At 46.7% G+C, this 18,714-nt stretch overlaps 1 protein-coding gene across 10 annotated transcripts in view; it reads right to left on the bottom strand.

Annotated features, from left to right (window-relative positions):
- Nucleotides 1-18,714, bottom strand: part of SEPTIN6 (septin 6) — a 111,423-nt gene that overhangs the window by 57,402 nt on the left and 35,307 nt on the right. For all 10 annotated transcript variants that reach the window (XR_009547591.1, XR_009547588.1, XR_009547587.1 and 7 more), the window contains one exon: nt 5,759-5,954. Coding sequence is in view for 4 of the 10 variants with exons in the window: in XM_060183271.1 (XP_060039254.1) it covers nt 5,759-5,954 (196 nt within the window). In the remaining 6 variants the exon portion in view is untranslated. The remainder of the gene's footprint in view (nt 1-5,758; nt 5,955-18,714) is intronic.

Raw genomic sequence — 18,714 nt, 5'->3', positions numbered from 1 at the left:
GTCTTTCTCTCCCTAGCTCCCCAATTCCTCTCCATTTCTCTGTCTCTATCCAATAATACAAATAAAAAGTTTTTAAAAAAAAGGGAGTCGGGCGGTAGCGCAGTGGGTTAAGCGCACGTGGCACAAAGCGCAAGGACCGGTCAGGATCCCAGTTCAAGCCCCCGGCTCCCCACTTTCAGGGGAGTCGCTTCACAGGCAGTAGAGCAGGTCTCCAGGTGTCTGTCTTTGTCTCCCCCTCTCTGTCTTCCCCTCCTCTCTCCATTTCTCTGTCTCTATCCAATAACAAATAAACAAATAAAGTTAAAAAAATAAATAAGTAAATTTAAAAAAAAAGAAACTGAGGAGGAAAGGAGGGACAGAAAGGGGGAGAGAGACAGAGACACCTGCAGCCCTGCTTCACCACTCAAGAAGCTTTCCCCCTGCAGGTGGGGGCTAGGGGCTCGAACCTGGGTCTTTGTGCATTGTAACATGTACACCACCACCCAGCCCTACATAACTATTTTTAGATGACCCTGGCAGTATTCACAGTATTTCAGATGCATCATCCACTGCACCACTGTCTGTATGTAGAAAACGCTGGTCCTTGCGCTTCACGCCACCTGCACTTAACCCACTGCACCACCACCCGACCCCCCAGGAGCAGCCCTTGTTGTTGTAGCCTCATTGTGGTTATTATTATTGCCATTGTTGATGTTGTTCGTTGTTCTGTATGTAGAAGCCATAGCTGAGCAGTGCTCTGGTCATTAAATAAATAGCTTCCTAGCCATCATGGGTTTGTTGTTATTGTTTTTGCCAGAGCACTGCTCAGCTCTGGCTTATGGTGGTGTAGGGGATTGAACCTGCGACTTTGGAGCCTCAGGCCAGAGAGTCTCTTTGCATAACCATTATACTATCTACCCCCACCCTCGAGGCTCTCTTTTCATAAGCTTTCTTTGCACTTTAGTATTCTTTTGCACGAATTGTACCTCACTTATCTTTGTAGTTAGAGTTTATACTTTAGGAAGCTGTGTGATGGCGCACCTGTTTGAGCACACATGTTACCACGTACAAGGACCTGGGTTCAAGCCCCTGCTCCTTACCTAAGGGGAGACGCTTCATGAGTGGTGAAATAGGTCTACAGGTCTCTCTCTCTCTCTTTTAAATTTTTCAAATGTTTATTTTAATATTTTATTGTCTAGAGACGGAGAGAAATTAAGAGGGGAGAGGGAGATAGAGAAGGAAAGAGACAGAGAAACACTTGCAGCCCTGCTTCACCACTCGTGAAGCTTTCCCCCTGCAGGTGAGGCTATCTTTCTTTCTCCCTCTCTGTCTCCCATTTCCCTCTCAATTTCTTTCTGTACTATCATTCATCACAAGGCAATGAGCCGAGGTCACAGAGAAACAGGAGGACACTGGCTACTGTTTGCTTAGGAAGCACACAATTTGCTGCAGGCGATGAGGGACCTTTCTGTATTGAGCACCCGTGACAGTCCTGTACCTACTGGTGAAAATGCAGGTGACATCTGGCCTTTAATCCCATCCTTGTCTCGTGACCCGGAGAGCCCTGAGCCCAGGGTTGGGGTTGATTCTGAACCAGATGCGGTTGGCACTTAAATAAACAAGCCTACCAAAATCAGAGATGCCTCCCCACACCCCACCCCTAGCCTCTCCTCCTACCTCTCTGCTGATTGCCCGGTCTGCTTGTTTTCAGGTTGCTTTGTCTCCATCTGCCCACTTTAACTGCCTCAGGTTTTTCCTCTTCCGCCCAGTGTAGGTCTAGCTCGACTCTGGTTGAGGTTGGGACATGTTATTTCTATCTTGATAACCCAGATCTGTCTTTCTAGCCCAGACCTTCCCCTGACATTGGGCTTCTGATACTCAGCTGACAGCCACTAAAGGTCATTGTGGCTTTGGACAGGTCACAGACACCTCAAAGTCAGCGAGCCAAAACACAAAGACCATTCATTCATTCATGTATTCATGTATTCATTCATTCACTCATTCATTTATTTTTGGTGTCAGAGATAGAACCCAGGACCTCACACATTTGCAGCATGAGCTATAAAGGCTGGGGAGATATTATACTTGTACTACAAAACAGACTCCCATGCCCGAGGCTCTGAGGTTCCGGGTTCAATCCCCTGCACCACCAGAAGGCAGAGCTGAACAGTGCACCAGTGCAAAACTACAATAATAAACAAACGGGGCCAGGTGGTGGCACACCTAGTTGAGCGCACGTGCTACAGTGCACAGGGACCCGGGTTCGAACCCCTGGTCCCCCCCTGCAGGGGGAAAGCTTTGCGAGTGGTGAAGCAGAGCTGCAGGTGTCTCTCTGTCTCTCTCCTTTCCTGTCACCTCCTTCTCTCTCAATTTTTTCATGTCTCTTTCCAATAAATAAATAAAGATAAAAATTTAAAAGAATAATAATAATAAACAAACAAAACAAAACAGACAATGACAAAAGCATAGTGAATCATAAGCCCTACCATGGGGTTCCATCCCTGGCTTCAAGCTGATTAAAAAGCCAACAAACAAACAATAAATCCCTTCCCTTGGATAGGGGAGACTAGACAATGGTTCTGCAACGACTCTTATGGGGACTGGGTGGTGGCACATCTGGTTGAGCACACATATTACAACGCGAAAAGACCCAGCCCTCATGCGCAGGGGGGGAAAGCTTTGAGAGTGGTGAAACATTGCTGCATGTGTCTGTCTCTTTCCTTCTTTATCTCCCCCTTCTCTCTTGGTTTCTTTCTCTCTCTAACTAGGGCACTGCTCAGCTCTGGTTTATGGTAATTCGGGGGATTGAACCCGGGACCTTAGAACCTCACACATTAGTGTCTGTTTGCATAACCATTATGCTGTCTCCCCACACACACTCTTGATTTCTGTCTCTTTAGAACAAATAAAAGCAATAATAATAAAGTTTAATAAATAAAAAACAAGCCAGAGCTGAATAGTGCTCTGAATTAAAAAAGACTTTCATCCCTGAGGTTCCAAGGTCCAGAGTTCAATCCCAGAGTTGAGCAGTGTACTGGTTAAGAAAAAAACAATCTGATTTAAAATTATCTAGAAAGCCAGAAAGCTGAGCCTCGTTTTATATATTATTTTACTTGCTTCACTCTCCTGCAGGTGAAGCGACTCTCCTGCAGGTGGTGAGCCGGAAGCTCGAACCAGGAACTTTACAGCCGGTCCTTGCGTTTTGCACCACGTGCGCTTAGCCCACTGCGCTAACGCCCAACTCCCAAAGCTAAATGACTTTTTAAAAATATTTATTTATTTATTTACTCCCTTTTGTTGCCCTTGTTTTATTATTGTGGTTATTATTGTTATTATTGATGTTGTCATTGTTGGATAGGACAGAGAGAAATGGAGAGAGGAATGGAAGACAGAGAGGGAGAGAAAGACAGACACCTGCAGACCTGCTTCACTACCTGTGAAGCAAGTCCCCTGCTGGTGGCAAGCCGGGGCTAGAATCGGGATCCTTACTCCCACCCTTGCGCTTTGCGCCACTTGCGCTTACTTGTTCTATATTTTTTGTTTGCTTTCTCAAGCACAGAGCAACACTCTACTATAAGCACTGCAGATCCCCTCTGCTTTCTTTTTTTTATTATTTTTGTTTTAACATTTATTTATTTATCCCCTTTTTGTTGCCCTTGTTGTTTTTATTGTTGTACGGGGCATTGAACCTGGGACTTCGGAGCCTCAGGCATGAGAGTCTCTTTGCATAGCCATTATGCTCTCTCTCTCTCTCTCTCTCTCTCTCTCTCTCCCAACAGAGTTATTATTGGGGCTCAGTGACTGCATGACCATCTTCCCCTCCCCCTACGCCATCTCCTTTAATTTAATGGGACAGAGAAATTGAGAGGGGAAGGGGGGTAAAGAAAGAGAGAGAGAGAGAGAGAGAGAAGAGAGACATCTGCAGCAGTGCTTCACCGCTTATAAAGCTTCCCTCACTGCAGGTGGGGAGCAGGGGCTTGAACCCCCAGGTGCTTGTGCATTGTAACATATGCACTCTACCAGGTACACCTCTGCCTGGTCCCTCCAGTCTATCTCCATACTATTTCAAAGTACTTTCTGCAGAGACCAGACTGTGTTACTCTATGTCTTTCAATGGTTCCCTATTTGCACCTTCCAGAACCTTCTCCAAGATCTGCCTCCTGCTAGTCCCCTTAGGCTCATCTCCTCCTGCTAGTTCCCTTCCTTCACGCCTTAGTTTACTTCAAGCACTAGTCCAGGGGTGGACCTAGACTGGGATGAGGAAGGCTTAAAGTTTGACGATGACCCTCAAGGAGGACAACAGAACACTGTGGTTACAGGGCCTTGGAAGGGACAGGTAGAGGTGACAGCCCTGAAACCTTTAAGTCACTTTCACAGTAACTCTGCCCCTGGTGAAGCCAAATAGAGCCAGAAGCAGGTGCTCCCCAGAACATACCATGACCCCTCTTTTTTTTTTCTTTTTTTCTTTCTTTAACCAGAGCACTGCTCAGCTCTGGCTTATGGTGGAGCAGGGGACTGAATCTGGGACTTTGGAGCCTCAGGCATGAGAATCTCTTTGCATAACCCCCACCCTACCATGACCTTCCACATCTCATTGCCTTTGTGTAAGCAGCTCCCTCGACCTGGAATGCCCTTCCCTTGTATGTTTGGCAAAACTGAACAACAACAAAACAAACAAAAGCAGTTCAGCCTTCAAGGGTCAGCTCAGAGGACACCCTCTCTGTGAAGCCTTCCTTGATCTCCCCATAGGGAACTAACTGCGGTGGCCTGTCTTTTTCCTGTCTGTAGTCTGTCCTAGGGCCTATTCCACTCAATGGCATTTATGTGCTTAAAACCAGCCTTCCTCATCAGAGACCTCAAGAGTGGAGACAGGGACCAGATGGGGGTGCACTTGGTAGAGCATATATATTAGTATGCTCAAGTACCTGGGTTTGAGCCCCTTCTCCCCTCCTGAAGGGGGAAAGCGTCACAAGCAGTGAAACAGGTCTGCGGATGTCTCTCTCTTCTTCCCTGTCAATTTCTGTCTGAGGTTGTGGAGAAAGCATAATGATAGTGCAAAATCTTGTACCTGAGGCTCTGCAGTCCCAGGTTCAATCCCCAGCACCACCATAAGCCAGAGCTGAGCAGTCCTCTGGTGCCAGTGTCTCTGTCTCTCTCTCTCTCACCCCCCCTCCCTCTCTCTCTATGTGTCTCACTAAAATACATTTTTAAAATTTATTTATTTATTCCCTTTTGTTGCCCTTGCGGTTTTATTGTTGTATTTATTATTGTTGTTGATGTCATCGATGTTGGATAGGACAGAGAGAAATGGAGAGAGGAGGGGAAGACAGAGAGAGGGAGAGAAAGACAGACACCTGCAGACCTGCTTCATCACCTGTGAAGCGACTCCCCTGCAGCTGGGGAGCCAGGGGCTCGAACCGGGATTCTTACGCCGGTCCTTGCACTTTGCGCCACGTGCGCTTAACCCACTGTGCTACCACCCGACTCCCATAAAATACTTTTTAAAATGTTCTTTCTGTTTTTATCCAATAAAAATAAACCAATAAAATATTTTTTTCAAAAGAGTGGAGACAAAGTCTTTTACCGTTAGTTCATCACAGCCCGGCACAAGGTGAAACTCCATGACATTCTCTGGGGGAAATAGAGACCTCACACAGATGGACTGTACAGACAGCTGTCTTCTAATATGGAGAATTGATCGCAGTAGACAGGGACCCCAACTAAGGCAGTGCTGCCTGTCCTCCGCCCCAGTTCTGAGAGCAGGTCCCCGCTTCCTTACCTGTCCTCCTTGTTGATCTGGTCCCCAAAACCCACTGTACTGACAATGGTCAACTTCAGTCCCACGTTGCTCTCTTGGAGGTCATACGTGTTGGATCGGAGCTGGACACCCGGCTGGGTGTGGTTGGCGGGCTCACCCTCAAACTTGGTGTTGAACAGGGTGTCCATGAGGGTGGACTTGCCCAGACCTGTCTCTCCTGCAAAGCAGACGAAGAGGTAAGTTCTGGTCTGTCGACAAAGTGGTCATGCACACACAGTTATCAATATAAAAAGATGGACACAAGACCCTAGATGAGGGGTCGGGCAGTGGTGCACCTTATAGAGTGCATACGTTATCATGTGCAAGGACCCAGGTTCAAATCCTCGGTTCCTACTTGCAGGGGGGAATCTTCACAAGTGGTGAAGCAGTGCTGCATGTGTCTTTCCTTCTCTCACTCTCTTTCCCTCTCCCCATTCCCTCTTGATTTCTCTCTATCTCTGGCCAGTAAATAATAAATAAACAAAAATCCTAAAAAAGATGCTAGATGAAGGGCTGGGGAGGCAACATAATGGTTCTATAAAAGGTTTTTCCTGCCTGTGGCTCTGAGGTCCCAGGTTCAATCCCCAGCACTACCATAAGCCAGAGCTGAGAAGTGTTCTGGTCTCTGTATCTTTTTGTGTATCTCTTTTGTTAAAATAAATAAAATTTAAAAAACAGGGGGGCTGGGTGGTGGCACATCTGCTTGAGCACACATGTTAAAATGCACAAGAACCCAAGTTCAAGCCCCCAGTCCCCACCTGCATAGGGAAAGCTTTGCGAGTGGTGAAGCAGGGCTACAGGTGTGTCTTTCTCCCTCTCTATCTCCCCCTTGCCTCTCGATTTCTATCTCCATCCAATAAATAAATAAAAATAATTTTTGAAAAATAAGCCTCAGAAGTGGTGATGGAATGTCATAAAGGCAGTAAGTTCCTGAGATAATCCTAGTGGCAAAAATAAATTTAAATATATATATAGAAGGTAGGAAAATAGCACCATGATTAAGCAAAGTGAGAGGTCCCAAGTTCGATTCCCAACACCACCAGTAGTTAAAGCTGGTCTCACAGAAGTGAAAAAGCCTGAAAGGAGCCTCATCACCATGTCAGTCACAGCCCCCTCAGGGAGGCATTGCTGGGGCGATTGTCAGTGCCTTCTTTGCCTCTCTGTGTCACTCAACAATTGAACACATACTTAATAGTCAGAAGAAGAAGCTGTGTGATTGGCAGAGACGGATAGGTAGAGTGGGGCTTAGAAAAAGATGGGAAGGAGGGGAGTCAGGCGGTAGCACAGTGGATTAAGCGCAAAACGCAACAACGGTGTAAGGATTCTGGTTCAAGCCCCTGGCTCTCCACCTGCAGGGGAGGTCGTTTCACAGGCATTGAAGCAGGTCTGCAGGTGTCTATCTTCCTCTCCCCATCTCTGTCGTCCCCTCCTCTCTTCATTTCTCTCTGTCCTATCCAACGACGACAACATTAATAACAACAACAATAATAACTACAACAACAATTAAAAAAACAAGGGCAACAAAAGGGAAAATAAATATTTTAAAAACTTAAAAAAAAATAAAAGATGGAAAGGAAAGAGAATATACTCCTACCAGGTACCAGGGGCCAGGCAGTGGCAATACCTGGTTGAGCACTAAATTACAGTGCACAAGGATCTCGTTTTAAGCCCCTGGTCCCCACCTGCAGGGGGAAAGCTTCATAGTAAAGCAGTAATGCAGGCATTTCTCATTCTCTCTCACTCTCAATCTCCCCCCCTTCCATCTCTGTCCAAACACACACACACACACACACACACACACACTCCTACCAATTGCTACTCCTGGGTGGTGGGGCTAAGTGAGCTTTTCGTTTCTTTACACTTTTCTATATATTCCAAGTTCTCTACAAGGAGCATACATTGGGCAGGGGTAGATAGCATAATGGTTATGTAAAGAGACTCTCGTGCCTGAGGCTCCAAAGTCTCAGATTCAATCCCCTGTACCACCATAAGCCAGAGCTGAGCAGTGCTCTAGTATAAAAAAAAAAGGAGCATACATAGCTTTTATATTAAAAATTAAGTGGCAAAACACAAAAAGAGAACTAGGGAATCTGTGGGTGGTTCAACCATTAAGAGTTGTTACCTGGGTTCGAACCCTGGGCTAGCACATGGGCAAGCCTGCAAGGGGGGAGGCTTGACAAGCAGTGAAGAGATGCTATGGTATCTCTTCTCTCCCTCTCTATCTCTCTCTGTTTCTCACTTTTTTTTTTCTTTTTGCTCAACTCTGGCTTGCGGTGGTGCAGGGGACTGGTGGTTCAGGGAACTGAACCTGGGACGTTGGAGCCTCAGGCATGAGAACTGTTTGCATTAACCATTATGCTATCTACCCCTGCCCTGTTTCTCACTATCTATAAGAAATTTTTCAAAAAATGAATAGGAAAGCTATCAAGGGAAGGGATGGGATATGGAGTTCTGGTGGTGAGAATTGTGTGGAGTTGTACCCCTCTTATCCTATGGTTTTGTCAGTGTTTCCTTTTATAAGTAAATTTTTTTTAAAATGGCAGTCAGGAGTGGTACAGAATCATACAGGGACTAAGTCCCAGCAATAAACCTGGTGGCAATAAATAAATAAAAATAAGGAGAAATACAACAATAATAAAAAACAGGGCAACAAAAAGGAAAAAAATTAAGGGGAAAAGGAGGTGGATAGGTTGGGTCTGATAAGATAGCTACAGAAAAAAATAAAGAAAGGGTAGTGCTTCCTCATTAAATACACATCTAACCTTTTGGTCTCCCTTCAGTTGCCTCCCAGTCAGGCTTGGACAGAACTCTGCAGATGCCTGGATGTGTATCCCAGTGGAGAGATGATGTGACCTTTGGCTTGTCCCTCCAGCCTGGTTGAGCTCTCAGTGAGGCTGTTTTTATCCCAGGGGAAGGAACTTAAGCAGGCCATATGGAATTCTTCTTCCATTTTAAACCAAACCAATCACTTGTATGTTTAGCCGGCTGCAGGACACTGAGATTAACCCACTGGCATCTTCAAAGTCTTGACTTTCCCGCTAGGGAAGACAAGGTGAAGGGGCAGGGGCAGAGGCAGGAGGAGTGCTGTGAGGTAACCGCTGACAGTTTCTGAAGGTTATTTTAGAAGACCTGATGGACATTAGGCCCTGGTCAGGGGCTTAGAAGTCTTTGGGGAACAGAGACACCGGAGTGAAATTGATGGCTTGGGAGCTGGCGTCATACACAGGCCTGGGCACTCCAACTGTTTCTGAGCCTGCACTCAGGTCCCACAGCACCCCAATTTGGGGAGACCAGGATCAAGACTCAGTGGTTGGGTGGCCTGGGAGGTGGTGTTAGGGGCAAGATTAGGGAAAAACAGAACACCTATGACTTGAAACTTTTTTTCACTAGGATCATTTGTTTTTGGGTCTGCCCTTGAGAGGGAAGGGGAAAAAAGGGACACTGGAGGAAATAGTAATAGATGTAGGTCTGGCGTTCAAATAAAGAAGAAGGTAGGGGGCCTTAGAAAGTTTCACCTCAAGGACAGGACCAATAAGATTCAGGTAATTTTCCAGAGAATGAGAATTTCATTCTAGGTAGAGCCCAACTAGAACCAACGTGCACCATTTTGTCCAAATGACCCACACATGCCTGTATGCATGTATTCACTGTCCTCAATAAAGTATGTACTGGCTGACAGCCTTCTCAATTCTTTGTGAAACACCCCATAATCAATCAGTCATGATGGGGAAGACACGTCTAGATGCCACCACTGCCCCTCCTCCCCACAACATTGGCATGGTGGATAAAGCATTGGACACTCACGCATTGGGTCCTGGATTCAATCTCCAACATTACACAGGTTCATAGATAGATAGACAGGTAGATAGATAGATAGATAGATAGATAGATAGATAGGTAGATAGATAGATAAAGGGAAAGGAGATTGAGACAGAGAGACACTCTCAGCACTGCTTCACAACGCATGAAGCTTTCTCCCTACAGCTGGGGCCCATGGTCTTGAACCTGAGTCCTCATGAATCTGTAAAATGTGCACTTAACTAGGGGTGCCACCACCCAGCCCCCAGCTCTAAGTTTTCCCCATATAAATATATGGGAATCTGTTCCCAGACACCTCCTCACCTCCAAATAGCCTAACACATCATATCCACTAGAAACAGTGTTCTTTTAGGTAGGGGAAACCTGTATCTGCACTACTTTGGAATTCTGCTGGGCTAAATCTTTTGTTCCTATTCCTGTAACCCCTGAGATGTAGGCATTGATGTGTCTTCTCAGCGGGGAGTGGATTGGCACTGGGTGAATTGTGCCCCAGTGACCAACAATGGAGATCTTCAAAATATTAGCGAGGGGCCAGAGGAAGTGTTGTACCTTGGTCTTTCTGCCAGCGGTCTGGCTTCCCTATACCTTCATGGGGGTGCTTGGCTTTGCACCTTTTTGCTCTCAAAGAGTGAGGTCTAGACACAGGGGTTACTTTTAAAACTGCCTAGGATGCGTTTCCTGTGTGGGACGGGGGGAGACAGCATAATGGTTATGCAAAGAGATTCTTTTTTTTCTTTTTTTTTAATATTGATTTTATTTATTTATTCCTTTTGTTGCCCTTGTTGTTTTATTGTTGTAGTTATTGTTGTTGTCGTTGTTGGATAGGACAGAGAGAAATGGAGAGAGGAAGGGAGAGACAGAGAGGGGGAGAGAAAGATAGACACCTGCAGACCTGCTTCACCGCCTGTGAAGCGACTCCCCTACAGGTGGGGAGCCGGGGTTCGAACCGGGATCTTTATGCCGGTCCTTGTGCTTTGCGCCACCTGCACTTAACCCACTGTGCTACAGCCCGACTCCCACAAAGAGATTCTTATGCCTGAGGCTCCAAAGTCCCAGGTTCAATCGGCTGCACCACCATAAACCAGAGCTGAGCAGTGCTCTGGTTTAAAAAAATAATAATAAATAAATAATTTTTTAAAAGTTTCCTGTGTGTGCAGATTGGTGAGAAAAAAAGAGAAAGACAGAAAGAAAACAAGGAGAACATTCAACTCAGCCTACCGAGGCCCCACAGCCCAATTCCCCAGCCAGTTCTGACTAATGTACTTGATTGCCAGGCAGCAGGAAAATGGCTCCTCACACAGATCACGTTTCTAATCAGACTCTGCTAGACCTCTCAGCAGAACAGTTTCCCAGAAGCCTTGCCCGCCCCCTAAACCCCTTCCCCTCTCTTTGGGGAGGGGAAGCACTCAAATCCTAAGAAAAATGGGATGAGGTGGGACCTTTGCAATGGGAGGCAGCGGGCGTGACTTAACAACTCCCCATTATGGCGCCCAGGCAGGTTCAACCCCTCTGAGGTGGGGACACCTCACCCTCCCCTGACTTCCCTCTGGTCCCTGAGGTTTTGAATCCCATTCCAGGCAGTTTCTGTCAGGGCCTAATGATTTTTCCGGGTGTATCCCCCATACCTCCAATCACCCCCTCTTCTGTTCCCTGAGCTCCTTGCCAAATGATCCACAACTTTTAGGGAGTGGTGGGGGGAGGAAGGGGGCGTGTGTTCCTGTCTCTCCCTGTAGCCCAGGCTGGCTCGGCTCCCAGCTGTTCAGAGGTCTCACAGAGCCAGAGGTGGTGGGGGAGTCTTCCTGAGGTGCACAACCACCACCACCCCCACCTCCCAAGAGCAAGACCCACCCTGTTTACACAGCTGGAAAAAAGGGAGGTCCTTGGCTGCGGGGCAGGGCGGCAAGGAGGGGCAGCAGGGCAGAATGACTGACCCCTGACCATCCGCCAGCACACAGGGCTGTGGAGATCAGAGAGATGCCAGGCCACGACTGCCTGTGGGGCAAGAACCTGTGGGTATGTGGGCAAAAAAGGCAGTGAGTGGCATATTTATGAGGTGTGCCTGCTCTGGTTTTCAGTGGCTGAGAGAGAGGCAGCCTGAGCCCCTAACAATGGTCCCCCTACACTGCTCTGGGACCTGTAATGAATGGGGCTTGAGGGAGGAGATGGGACAGCAGATCCCACACCCCAGCAGAAGGGTGGGGTCTTGATAATTCTAGCAGGAAACCCTTTCCGCCACCCCTTCCTCCCCGGACCAGACTGTAGGGTTTCTTAACCCTCTTAATTTGGTCCTTTCCAGCAGCCTAGAGCATTTATTCTGGAAGCAGTGGGTTTGCAAAGTATTTCCATGGAAGCCATGTGCTGTGAACCCTAAGCTGCAAACTGCACGGGCTGGGAGAGGCTGGCCTTGGCCACTCTGTCCTGAGTCACACACTGCCTTCACAGAGGAGCACTGAGCCCCTCTTCCTCTTTAGCTGGGAAAAGCTGCTTCCCCGATGGCCTAGTGTTCACAACTGAGGAAAATGCAAGTCCCAAGCAGGCAATCACTGAGTGACTGTGAGCTGACCCATGTACTTTCCCCTTTCTGGACCCCCAGTCTCTTTTGCCATAAACCCAGTGGTTGCAGTAATAATGAACATAGGTTTCCCCCCTTGATAAAGCACATACTTGACCATCTGTGAGAACCTGGGTTCGAGCCCCAAGTAAACACATAGAAGCATTATGCAAAGGGAAAGCTTCATAAGTGGTGAAGCTCTCCCTCCCTACCTCCCATTCTACCCCCCCCCCCCAGTTTAGAAAAATAAGAGTCCTTGGGGGGTGCAGTGGAGCACCTGGTTGAGTGCCCATGTTAAAGTACACAAGGACCCAGGTTCAAGCCCCTGGTCCCTACAAGTGCTAAGGCAGCGCTGCAGGTCTCTCTCTCTCTCTCCCCTCCTTCCTCAATTTCTCTGTCTCTATCCAATAATAAATAAATAAAATATAAAAAAATAAGAGTCCTCTGCAGCCTTAAAATTATTGTATTGCAATTAGGACTGATCAACAGCAGCACTTCAAAAATAGAGGTGAGGGAGTCAGGAGGTAGTGCAGCGGGTTAAGCGCACGTGGCGCAAAGCGCAAAGACCGGCGGAAGGATCCCGGGTTGAGCCCCCGGCTCCCTACCTGCTGGGGAGTTGCTTCACAAACGGTAAAGCAGGTCTGTAGGTGTCTATCTTTCTCTCTCTCTCTCTCTCTCTCTCTCTCTGTCTTCCCCTCCTCTCTTCATTTCTTTCTGTACTATCCAACAACGACAACAACAATAAAACAAGGGCAACAAGAGAAAAATAAATATTTTTTTAAAAATCTAAAAAAAAATAGAGGTGAAACTTTGGCAAGATTAAAATTAGAAATGAACTTTTTAAAAAAATTTTATAAAAAGCATTTTGTTTATTTTTTTATTTTGGATAGATAGAAAGTGAGAAAGAGTGAGGAAGAAACGGGGCTGGGAGGTGACACACTGGGTTAAGCACACATAGTACTAAGCACAAGGACCTGAGCAAGGATCCAGGTTTGAGGCCCTGGCTCCCCACCTGCAGGGCGCGGGGGGGGGGGGGGGTCGCTTCACAAGCAGTGAAGCAGGTTTGCAGGTGTCTATCTTTCTCTCTTCCTCTCTATCTCCCCAGCCCCACTCAATTTCTCTCTGTTCTATCCAATAAAATGAAAAAAAAAATGGCCACAGGAGCAGTGGATTCATAGTTATAACACCAAGCCCCATCTATAACCCTGGAAGAAAAAAAAAAAGAGAGGAGGAGAAGGGGGAGAGAAAGAAAAGAAATAAAAACACACAAAAAATGTGCTAAGTGTATTTAGGAAGATAGTTTCTTTCTTTCCTGCTCAGCTATGGCTTCTGGCAGTGCTGGGATTTGAACCTGGGGCCTCAGAGCCTCAATCATTAAAGGCTCTTCCCTCCCACACCCATTAACGGCTCTTTTGCAGAACCACTGTGCTGTCTTCTCAGCCCAAGCATAGTTTTCTAAATGGAGAAATATTTGACTGCATTCATACAGACATTTAAATTTTGTTTTCAAATGAAAACTTGCTGCTTTGGCGATACACATAAATGAAGCAGAACTTTTTTTTCTCTGCTATCTGAATATATTAGTTCCTTTCTTAAAAGCCATCTCACAGGCATTGGTGCTGTGTGACAATGAATTGCAAGTAGCATGTGGTTCAGAATACAGAATTTTAGAATTTCAAAGGTATCTTCAATGTCTCTTTTCTATTTGTAATTTCAAACATTCACAAAATGTACAAGGATTTCTGAAACCTGTTTTCTATAAACTGCTCTTTTTTTTTTTTTTTTTTTTTTTGCTGTTGTTGTTGTCGTTATGGAAGGTCACCTTAGCAGCATTTAACAAGTGCAATTTCTCTGACTATCTAGAACTTTGTCACTTACTTCAATTTGCAGGATCTTTTTTGACTGAATATATTCACATTCCTCTGAATGGTAGTGATGTGGCTCAGAAGACAAATTCAGTAAAATAAAAGGAATAATTGTTCATGGTAAAAAAGAAAGAGATGAGTCTATTGTGAGTGGTGGGGTCATGCAGGTGTGGAACCACAGCAAAAACCCAGGTGGTGGTGGTGGTGGCGGCAGCAGCGACGACAATGAGGATGAAGATAGCTGTCATTTCCAGAGCACTTGCTCAATGCCAGGCTCCTCCGTGTTTATGTAATATAAACCAATTTCCTTACAGGTGGGGTACACATGCACCTTTCCAGATGTGTGAATTTACCCCCAGCTCCTCAAGCCTCCCTGCATGCACCTTCCCCATCTGTGACACATGATCAAAGTGTCCGGTCCTAACAACAGATGAGTACCTAATGGAATACTACTCAGTTCTAAATAAACAAACAAATGAATGCAGTCATCTCCTTCGCCTCATATTGGATGGAACTTGAAGGATTCATGTTAAGTGAGATAAGCTAAAAAGATAAAGATGAAAATCAGATGCTCTCATTCATAGGTGGAAATTAAAAAACAAGGACAGAAAAGGGAAAAGTCAAAATAAGACATGGACTGGGCGTGGTGTATTGCACCAAAGCAAAGGACTCTGGGGAAGGAGGTCAGGGAGGGGATGGAGGGGTGGATGGGGTGGAAAAGATCTAGGTTGGGGTGAGCGCTCTGCAGACACCTTTCACAGGGAGATGAGAAACTGTACCCACATGTCAACAACTGTACTTTAAATCATTAACTCCTCAATAAAATGGTAAAAAAAAAAGGGGGGGCAGATAGTAGCACCCCAGGTTGAATGAATGCACATGTTACAATGTGCCAAGGACTCGGGTTCAAGCTCCTGGTCCTCACTTGCAGAGGGAAAGCTTTGCGAGTGATGAAGCAGGGCTGCAGGTGTCTCTCTGTCTCCCTTTGTATTTCTCTGTCTCTATCCAATAATAAATAAATAAATAAATAAATAATTTTTAAAAGGTACTTGGTCACCCCCGGCTCCCCACCTCCAGGGGAGTCACTTCACAGGCAGTGAAGCAGGTCTGCAGGTGTCTATCTTTCTCTCCCTATCTCTGTCTTCCCCTCCTCTCTCCATTTCTCTCTGTCCTATCCAACAGTAAGGACATCAACAACAATAACCGCAACAACCATAAAAAGGGCACCAAAAGGGAAAAAAAATAATAATAGTAGTAGTAGTACTTGGTCTAGGCTTACAAAGTACTAAGAAACCAGGCCAGTGTGGTACTCAGGCCATGTGACAGGGAACCAGCGCATTCCAGAGGCGTGATGCATTGGCTACTTTGCTCATCAACAAACACTGACAATGCCTCTCACAGGACCATGCCCAGCTCTAGGAAGCAAGGATTCAATCGTGGACACAAGTCACAATCTCTGCTTGCTTGCCTGAGGGACATCTTCTCAGCAGAGATAAAGGCTCTTCGAAGGGGCTGGGCAGTGACGCACTGGCTAAGCACACATAGTACTAAGCGCATGGACCCATGCAAAGATCCAGCTTTGAGCCCCAGCTCCCCACAAGGGGGAGGTGGGGGGGGAGATGCTTCACAATTGGTGAAGCAAGTCTGCAGGTGTCTCCTTCTCTCTATCTCCCCCTCCTCTCTCAATTTCTTCCTGTCCTATCCAATAAAATGGGGGAGGGGGAATGGCCACCAGAAGCAGTGGATTTGCAGTGCCAGCACCGAGCTTCAATGAGAGGAGAGGGGAGGGGAGGGGAGGGGAGGGGAGGGGAGGGGAGGGGAGGGGAGGGGAGGGGAGGAGAGGGGAGGGGAGGGGAGGGGAATGGGGAGGAGAGGCGAGGCTCTTCCAGCCCCCCTCCCCCACAACGTTGGATGAACCAAGAGAAACATCTCGAGTTTAATAAGTGCATTTTCAAATTTTTATTCATTTATTTATTGCCATAAGGGTTATCACTAAGGACTCAGTGCCTGCATGAAGACCCTACCACTTCTTGTGGTCTTTTTTTTTTTTTTTGGACAGATGGTGACGGAGATAGGGAAAGAGACACAGAGAGGAGAGACACCTGCAGTGCTGCTCTACCACTTGTGAAGCTCCTCTCTACCCCACAAGTAAGGACGGGGGCAGGGGAGGGAGGGGGCTTGAACCTGGGTCCTTGACCATGGTAGCTTGTGCATTCTACCAGAAGCACCACCACCCAGCCCAGCATATAATAAGAGCATGTCCTAAAGAAAACTCTCCAGGGACCCCTACTGGTCAAGGACAAGGTCAGGCCTGGTTCTGTGTCCTTGATTTTTTGGCGGCATACATTGAAGCCAGCCCGTCTGGCTTCCAATCAGCCAGAGTGGGGGCAATGACACCATGGGAACTCAGAGGAGGGCGAGGGTGGGGGGTGGGGAGGGTAGATAGCATAGTGGTTATGCAAAGAGACTCTCATGCCTGAGGCTCCAAAGTCCCAGGTTCAATTCCCCATACCACCGTAAGCCAAAGCTGAGCAGTGCTCTGGTGCTTCTCTCTCTCTCTCTCTCTCTCTCTCTCTGTGTGTGTGTGTGTGTGTGTGTGTGTGTGTGTGTGTGTGTGTATCTCAAAATAAACTGCGGAACTGTACTCTCTCTCTCTCTCTGTGTATCTCTCAAAATAAATTGCGGAACTGTACCCTCCCTCTCTCTCTCTCTGTGTATCTCTCAAAATAAATTGCGGAACTGTACCCCTCTTATTCTATGGTTTTGTTAATGTCTCCTTTCTTAAATAAAAAAATAATAAAAAAACAAAAATAAATAAAAATAAAATAAATAAAATATTTAAGAAAAAAAAAAAAAGAAACTCAGAGGAAAAACAACAGAGGCTACTTCTTGCCGGTAAGCTGAGACCAACCCTACCGAGAACTGCAGACAGCTCAAAGACAGGTGAGCAGCTGCCCGGCCCAGAGACAGAGGAATGGGACAGTCGGCTCTTGACCTTGAAAGAAGGCTGGCTGGCCTTCCTGGCCCTCTGACTGAGCCTCACACCAGCTGCTCCTCTCTGAGTGCTTTTTCCAAGTTCAACAGAGCTTGACTGCGCCTGGAATCCCAAGCAGGTTCAAAGTAAATATTAGCATTTAGGACCCTTGGTGCATCACCCGTGGCACCCCCCCTCCACCCCCAACGCCCCCCCCGCCCCAATCACTGCTGGAACATTTGGTTGTGTTCCCAAAAGCACAAAGTAGCAGGCCCTGGAGCGTGTGTCTGCTGGTTTGGAGGCCTCCCGAAGTACATTCAGATCAAGGGTCCTGACCATTTCTGGGGGGGTGGGAGGGGACGAGAAAATCATGCTACCCCGATTAATGGCAACCCTGGACACTGGTCAGAGAGAAATCATGAGGATGCTCACATCCATGTGCCCAGTCCTTGAAAATTAGTTGTTGGCATCAGGTAGGTGGTGCAACTGTTACTACGCGCAAGGACCTGGTTTCAGGCCCCCCAATTCACAGATGCAGGGGGGAAGCTTCATGAGCAGTGAAGAAAGGCTGCAGATGTCTCTCCTCTGTCTCTCTCTCTCTTTTTTAAATATTTTATTTATTTATTTATTTATGAGCATGATAGGAGGAGAGAAAGAAAGAACCAGACATCACGCCGGTACATGTGCTGCCCCGGGTTGAACTCAGGGCTTCATGCTTGAGAGTTCAGTGCTTTATCTATTGTGCCACCTCCCAGATCACTCTCCTCTCTCTCTTTATCTTCCATTCCCTCTCAATTTCTCTGTCCTATCAAATAAAAATAAATGGGGGGGGGGGAGAGAATGGACCATCAGAAGCAGGGGATTCAAGCTCCAGCAGTAACCTTGGTGGAACTTAAAAAGAAAGAGAAAAAGGGGGCGAGGTGGTGGCACACCTAGTTAAAGCATTCACATCACAGTGTACAAGGATGCAGGTTCAAGACCCTGGTCCAACCTGCAGGAGGAAAGTTTCTTGAGCAGTAAAACATGGCTGCAGGTGTCTTTCTCTCTCTCCCTTTCTATATCTCCCCCTCTTCTCTCATTTTCCCTCAGTCTCTATCCAATAATCAATAAAAAATATATTTTTAAAGAAGGAAGGAAGGAAAATTAATAGCACCCTCTGAACGGGCTCAGGGTTCCTAAAGATTCTTTGAAAGGGGCAAGAAGATAGATAAGAGAGAGACAAACACCTGCAGCCCTATTCACTGTTCGTGAAGCTTTCCCCCTTTCAATTTATGTTTCTATCCAATAATAAACTTAAATATTTTTAAATTTTTTATATTATTTATTTTCCCTTTTGTTGCCCTTTTTTATTATTGTTGTTGTAGTTATTGTTGTTGTTATTTATGTCGTCGTTGTTAGATAGGACAGAGAAGGGGAAGACAGTGAGGGGGAGAGAAAGATGGAAATGTGCAGACCTGCTTCACTGCCTGTGAAGCGACTCCCCTGCAGGTGGGGAGCTGGGGGCTTGAACCGAGATCCTTACTCAGGTCCTTGCGCTTCGCGCCACGTGCGCTTAACCGGCTATGCTACCGCCCGACTCTCCAATTAAAATATTTTTTTAAATGCCACGGGTCTGGGGGCTAGGTGGTAGCACAGCGGGTTAAGCACACATGGTACAAAGCACAACTGGCATAAGGCTCCCTGTTCGAGTTCTCAGCTCCCCACCTTCAGTCAGGGGAGTCGCTTCACA

This window comes from Erinaceus europaeus, chromosome X, assembly GCF_950295315.1.
Source record: "Erinaceus europaeus chromosome X, mEriEur2.1, whole genome shotgun sequence".
NCBI lineage: Eukaryota > Metazoa > Chordata > Mammalia > Eulipotyphla > Erinaceidae > Erinaceus > Erinaceus europaeus.
The sequence above is the reverse complement of the archived record's forward strand: the minus strand, read 5'-3'. Positions and strand labels throughout refer to the sequence as shown.